At 43.2% G+C, this 7302-nt stretch overlaps 1 protein-coding gene across 1 annotated transcript in view; it reads left to right on the top strand.

Moving 5' to 3' along the window:
* NPC1 (NPC intracellular cholesterol transporter 1) overlaps positions 1 to 5832 on the top strand; it is a 49414-nt gene extending 43582 nt beyond the window's left edge. Inside the window, exon 26 of the mRNA XM_018566746.1 lies at positions 5740 to 5832. Within this exon, the coding sequence (XP_018422248.1) occupies positions 5740 to 5822 (83 nt within the window). The 3' untranslated portion in view covers positions 5823 to 5832. The remainder of the gene's footprint in view (positions 1 to 5739) is intronic.
* The last annotated feature ends 1470 nt before the right edge of the window (positions 5833 to 7302 follow it).

Here is a 7302-nt window from a genome sequence, read left to right as displayed (position 1 = left end):
CGCCGTGGTGCCCCCCCCCCCCCCCCCCCCCCGGCTGGAAATATGTATATTTCTGTACAGTGTCTCCAGAGCTTTCCTGCCTAGGTTGCTATGTGGATACACCAGCTCTACAAAACACCACTCCCTATAATCATCCTTACAGCAAAGGTTATGTAACTAGGTGTGGGCTGATCCTGTATTTACCAGTTTTTCTTTAACTTTGAATGACATCACAATGAGTTAATATTTATATAACTGTGCCTCCATTTTTCCTAATAGGGTATGGGTCAAATGCCCAGCTTTTCTCAAATGCTGTAATTATCTCTGACAAATACAATCCTTGATAAAACCAGCCTTTTAATCCCATCTGTCCCGTCCCTTATGTCAAAATAGATATTCTGCTGCAGAAACATTTTTGTTTACGAACTATATGCCTGATCTGTATCATTATTAAGGTGATGTCACAAAAGCAATTCATCATTTTTCCTAATTAAAAGAAAAAAATCAAACATCAGCTCTAATTGGGTTTGAGTGTTAATCCCAAACTCTTCTTTAACTCTTTAGGTAAACGCAGTGTCTTCTGCGGAGTAACGATTTCATCTTTGCTTTTGTGACGGGGACAGATTTCCACTAAAAGTCGTGCTCAGCTCATGTCTGTCATTATGATCTAAGTATAGGAAGCAGATTGTTGCAGTTTAAATGTGCTGGGCAGTGTCATTCAGAAGTTCTAGGTGAAGTGTGGTAGGCTGGGTTGCCTGCTGTCTTTTTTAGCTCCTGGGTACTTTAGCAATAAGATCTCCTTAACATTGTTTTTGGCTCCGTAGCACTTAACTCTTATTGCCACTACCACTTTTTTTTGTGTTTTTCGTATAGTGTTGGGAAGAGTGAGAACCTCTCTTAGGTTAACTTGTAATTTGGGGGCCAGTTGGGGAGAACATCTAATCAGGGAAAATCTCCCCAACAGGACCTGCACAAATGTAACTAGACTTTACTTACTCACTTACTGTATCTAGAACTATAGTTTGGGTCTGAGTTCTGAACTCTCCAGCTTCTACCGGAAACCTTTTTTTTTTTTACAGGACTTAGTCATATGTGAAAATGCTTTTGCTTGACCCACTTTTAATCAGTGTTGCTTGTTGTTGTGTAAATTGTAGCTTAAATTACATATTGTACCTTTCTCTCTGTCGGTTTATACTGCCACATACAGGATGACTGGCAAACAAAAAAAATCTGCAGGTCCAGCCCAGGATAATCCCTCCTATTCCCAGCATGCCCTCTGTATCTCAGAAGGATGGACTTTTTTTTTTTTCAGCCCTGTTGGTGAACGTCTTACAATTTTTTTTGCTAGCTTTTTCTTTTGTTTTGTCATTTTTCTTTTTTTTCTTCAATCAAGATTGCTCGCTTCTTGAGTTGGCCTAGATGCCAGCCATCCAGAATGGCCCCGCCTCAACATAGCATTGGAATGCCATACCGGATTCTCAACAGATTGGATGTTGCACGGCTAGCCTGCAAGTGGCTCTTGGGTACTGTGTTCCATGATCGGTGCTTTCCAGGACCCAGTTATGGTAACAAGCTAGCCGGGAGAGCTTTCAATGAGCCTCTGGTATTGCCTCATCACTTGCCCTGTCTTTCAACTCACTCTGAATAGGTTGATTGAGCTGGCCACCAGGAGCTACCTCATTATTTGCACTGTTTAGCACCTTTCTGCTTTTTGTTGGATCACTGCTGAAGGGGTTAACACTAAGGGGCTGATGTCAACCACTGTGAGGTGTTTTTTTTTCCCCACCATTTAGCATCCAGAAGCATTGACCTGTTGCTGCTCCTGCTTTGCAAGGAGCCATATGGCACTTAAATCACTGGTCCATTCCTACTGCCTCTATACAGTGATGTTGGTCACGTTTGGCCTTCAGACCCTCATTGTCTGCCAGCTGCCTGAGTTTAGTACCTGAGGTTGTACCTCATACCCTGTACTTAGTCGTACCATGTTTGTATCTAGATGCAGAGGGCATAACCCTGCTACAACAACATAAGTGTACTCCTGCACTTTCCCTGTTTCGGATCTCCTTGCAGCTCTAGAAGAGATCAGGCCACTTGTCGAAGTGCCCATCTCTTACTTAAATTCAGGGTGCCCTTAGCTTCTCTGATAAGTTGTTTTTGAGGAATTAGTCTTCTGCAATTTAACTTAGCCATACAAGAGACCGTTTTCAGCCCCTATTGATGCGATAAGCACTACTCTGCCTCAGGAGGTCTATACCTACTTTGATCCTTCACCTGCTTTGGGATAAAGGTACAACCAGACCCTTTTGATGGTTCTTGGCCTCCCGCAAGGCTGGAAGCAAGAAACCTGCACACTAAGCAAAGTCTTCGGCATGAAGGTGAGCCCCCAATTTTCAAAGTGTTGGGGATATTTGCTAATCCTGCATAGTAGTTTGCCCTTCGGTCACCAAGGTGCAGGGAGTGACCCTTTACATTTAAAGGATAATCCCTTGCCTGTGACACTGTCTTCAGCCAGCTGCTTACCCTTTCAGCCCCAGTACCAGCACACAGATTAACAGACCTTCCCCTGTCTCTCTGGGGCCTCCTGAAACCATGGTTGCTTTCTCTAGCTTTTGTCGCCTCATGCACAAGAGCAGTGTTCCACCCTGGTCACTAGCCTTACAAAGAGCAATTCTTCCCATTTGGGACATCAGTGGTGCCTGGTATCCATCAGTGTCACAATCACTCTTTTCCAGAGGGACCCTCTGACCTGCTATGTCAGCTGGGATCATCATTGGCTGTTCCCGAACCAGAGCTCTGGCTCCTCAGCGTCGGTCTTGCAGACGTGTTGGCTCCAGTGTCTGTACTAATGACCTCGGTTTACAGGTTCATGAAGACCGTTCTGGTGCTCTTCCCTGCTTTTGGATTTGCTCAAGTGAACATTCTTCACTGTCCTGATAGGAATCCTGTCTCTTGTTCCATGGACTCTGCTTCTTTGTTGGATCTGGGGAGTCAGGAGCATCTTTAACCCTGTGATTCTTCAAGGAACCTCATGGGTTCGCCCCAGGGGTTCCATTGCCATGCTAATTAGAGGTGCACAGAAATGGAAATTTTAAAACTGAAAGAAAAAAAATTGTCAGGCCGAAACCGATACCAAAAATTTGTAAAAATTTTTTTTAATTTTTTATAAACTTTTTATTTTTTTTTTACTTTTAGGGGCTTCAGGAAAATATTGGGGGTCTAAACAGATTTCTGATATTGACAGTCCTCAATCTCTTTTTCTGCAGCCCATGTTATAAATGAACAGGAATCCTCTATACTGAGTGTTCCTGTTCATTGGTAACATGAGGACAGAGTATGTTTACTATAACTATAGTAAACATGCCGGCCGCTCACTCTCCTCCCGCAGCGCTCGACCGGCTGTCACACTTTCTCTCCTTCCCGCTGGGACACAGGACAAACATTCTAGGTTTAGATATTCTCATCCCTTTTTTTTTTTCGATCTTTATCCTTAAACTTGCAGTAAACACGTGAAAAATATAGGGCACAAACATAAGTGACAAGTAAACTGAGCTTAGGTTTTTTCTTCTGGTGGGGTAGCTCTTGATGCCAACAACCTAGCCGTCTGCTACAAAAAGCAATGGTGGTACTACTGTTTAGTTATGTCATGGTAAGCTAAGCTGCAGGCTCATCAATCCTCTAGTGGTCAGAACAGTGGGCATTCACCCCGTTGAGAGCAGACACCGTACAACATACTTGTCCACTCCAGCACTGCGCACACCCTCTCCACAATAAGGTAAATCCATTGGTAGGGAGCTGATAAAGGGAAATTAACAGAGAAAAGGAGATGGAAATGACCAGGAGTGGGGTTGGTGAGACACCTGAGGAACAAACCACTACTGTAAGGAAAATCAGTTGATTACAGCAACTTCACATTCCGTGAGCAACGGATGGAAATGTGTGGTATCTCAGGAGAGTATTCAGGTGCATAAGTACTAGAAAATTGAGAGTATCAAAGTTGGGCCATTAGCTTTTTTTTTTTTTTTGTGTGCGCACCAAGTGGTCAATTCATGTATCTACTCCTGTAAGGAGGGAGCGGTTACAGATTTCTAATGCCTAAGGATAACCATTTTGGCTGCTACAAGGAAGAAGGGCTTCTATGATCCTTTTGTGGTCAGGTGAGCAGAGGCTTAGGGTTTTCTTTTTTACAGGACATTCCTGGCAGGTTCTTCCCTGCCAGGAAATTGTCTGTTCAACCCCTCTTGTTGGTTCAGGTTAATTAGCATTTTGCTTTCTGTCAATGGTGCAGTGCTCTCTCCCATATTCAGTCACTCCTCTCTGATTTTGTGACAATTCTTTCTTGATATTGAGTATCGGCTTGGTTTTCAGTCGTCTCCCTTTCAGTCTTTTGTTGTTGCTTGTATTCCTCATCAGGCAGGAGGTCTAGCCTCATCCGATGCTGGATACTGGTATTTGTCATTCAGATGACTCTTGAACTTCAAGCAGTCCCAAGTTCTTGTTTTCAATGGGCTTGTTACCGTGTGATTGCTTTTTGTCAACCCCTCAGTTGGACTTCCAATAGTAGATTTCCTGTGTCTCCCAATGGATGAAAAAGAAAATGCAATTTTTGTACTTGCTGTAAAAACCTTTCCTTGGGGTCCATTTAAGGCGCACAAGTCCCACCCTTCTGTTCATGCTCTTGGTACTGCTTGCTGTAACCTATGGCATGCTGGGAATAGGAGGGTTATCCTGGGATGGCCTATAAATGTTGCCAGCGTCCAATCCTCCTGAAGGCGGTAATCTGACCCAAAGAGTAAGATGACTTCCTGTGTCCCTTAATGGATTCCAAGAAAATGATTTTACAGCGAGTATAACAATCCTGTTTTCCTCTTAAATACTTATTTTATTTTACTTGGGTAGAGAGGGAAATGGTTATGTCAGATTTGTATCGCACTGTGTCCCAGCTAGGGGGGGATTTACCTCACTTTCGGCCCTGGTAAGCACACAAGAAGTGAAAAGACCTTCTGCATGGAGGCAAAGACTACAATAATTTAAAAAAACAAAAAAACAAAAAGGTTCCCAATCTACTATAGCAAAATGGTTTATTATTGCCCGTCCCTCACTGAAGAGACTTCCTGCTTCTGTGACCATACAGGAAATTAGGGAATATGTCCTGAATGGCTAAAGAAACCGTGATAACCTGACATAGGTTCCCACCTTTTCCTAAAAGAGTGCTTTATCCACTTTTCACATTTCTGCTTTGGGCCTGATTATTCAGAGATTAAGTATTGACATTAAGCAAAACATACATTGTAGTAAAACATTTTTTGCAATATTGTCTCGGGCGTACAAGATATACCCTAGAAACTTTGACGTCTTCTTTAGCCCTCGTTCACACCTGAACGTTTTGTAGCGCGTTCTACGCTCAAAAATATAAATCCCATTGTTTTCAATGGGTCTGGTTCACACCTTGCCGTATTTCAGCCCGTCCCTAACGTGCTACAAAACGGCCCACGCCTGAAAAAGTACATGTACTACTTTGGGCTGTTTTTTGTTGCGCGTTTCCATTGGGATACAGCCAAGTAGCCCTCGGAAACACGATTTTTTTTTACCGCGAATTGCAGTAAAAAAACGTGCGACAAACGCACATATGCAATACGCCTAGGTGTGAACCAGGCCTTAGGGTTTATCTCCTACGATTGAAGGTCTTCAAGTGATTACATTTGTGCTGCCATAATGGTTGATGTGTATTTCTGACAAGAATATATATTTGTATTTTCCCAGGGCCACGAGTGAACAAAGCCAAGGTTCAGGCAGCACGAGAAAGAATAAGAGGCACAGAAAATGAAAGACTTCTTGCCCACTAGGGTGACTGTGTACACTATAAAGACCCCCATGCTCTGGAGGAGGGAACAGAGTCAGCTGGAGCTGCAGGACCATTTAGGCACCACCTCTCACTACAGCTGGCAGCCTCAGGAAAGGAACTCTTCCATGACAGCAGTGTTATAGCAATGACTTCCACTGTAAAAATTTTTTTTAATTTTTTATAAACTTTTTATTTTTTTTTTACTTTTAGGGGCTTCAGGAAAATATTGGGGGTCTAAACAGATTTCTGATATTGACAGTCCTCAATCTCTTTTTCTGCAGCCCATGTTATAAATGAACAGGAATCCTCTATACTGAGTGTTCCTGTTCATTGGTAACATGAGGACAGAGTATGTTTACTATAACTATAGTAAACATGCCGGCCGCTCACTCTCCTCCCGCAGCGCTCGACCGGCTGTCACACTTTCTCTCCTTCCCGCTGGGACACAGGACAAACATTCTAGGTTTAGATATTCTCATCCCTTTTTTTTTTTCGATCTTTATCCTTAAACTTGCAGTAAACACGTGAAAAATATAGGGCACAAACATAAGTGACAAGTAAACTGAGCTTAGGTTTTTTCTTCTGGTGGGGTAGCTCTTGATGCCAACAACCTAGCCGTCTGCTACAAAAAGCAATGGTGGTACTACTGTTTAGTTATGTCATGGTAAGCTAAGCTGCAGGCTCATCAATCCTCTAGTGGTCAGAACAGTGGGCATTCACCCCGTTGAGAGCAGACACCGTACAACATACTTGTCCACTCCAGCACTGCGCACACCCTCTCCACAATAAGGTAAATCCATTGGTAGGGAGCTGATAAAGGGAAATTAACAGAGAAAAGGAGATGGAAATGACCAGGAGTGGGGTTGGTGAGACACCTGAGGAACAAACCACTACTGTAAGGAAAATCAGTTGATTACAGCAACTTCACATTCCGTGAGCAACGGATGGAAATGTGTGGTATCTCAGGAGAGTATTCAGGTGCATAAGTACTAGAAAATTGAGAGTATCAAAGTTGGGCCATTAGCTTTTTTTTTTTTTTTGTGTGCGCACCAAGTGGTCAATTCATGTATCTACTCCTGTAAGGAGGGAGCGGTTACAGATTTCTAATGCCTAAGGATAACCATTTTGGCTGCTACAAGGAAGAAGGGCTTCTATGATCCTTTTGTGGTCAGGTGAGCAGAGGCTTAGGGTTTTCTTTTTTACAGGACATTCCTGGCAGGTTCTTCCCTGCCAGGAAATTGTCTGTTCAACCCCTCTTGTTGGTTCAGGTTAATTAGCATTTTGCTTTCTGTCAATGGTGCAGTGCTCTCTCCCATATTCAGTCACTCCTCTCTGATTTTGTGACAATTCTTTCTTGATATTGAGTATCGGCTTGGTTTTCAGTCGTCTCCCTTTCAGTCTTTTGTTGTTGCTTGTATTCCTCATCAGGCAGGAGGTCTAGCCTCATCCGATGCTGGATACTGGTATTTGTCATTCAGATG

The sequence above is a fragment of the Nanorana parkeri genome, unplaced genomic scaffold, assembly GCF_000935625.1.
Source record: "Nanorana parkeri isolate BGI_ZX_2015 unplaced genomic scaffold, ASM93562v1 scaffold971, whole genome shotgun sequence".
Lineage (NCBI taxonomy): Eukaryota > Metazoa > Chordata > Amphibia > Anura > Dicroglossidae > Nanorana > Nanorana parkeri.
Note: the sequence above shows the minus strand (reverse complement) of the source record. Positions and strands in the feature narration are given on the sequence as shown.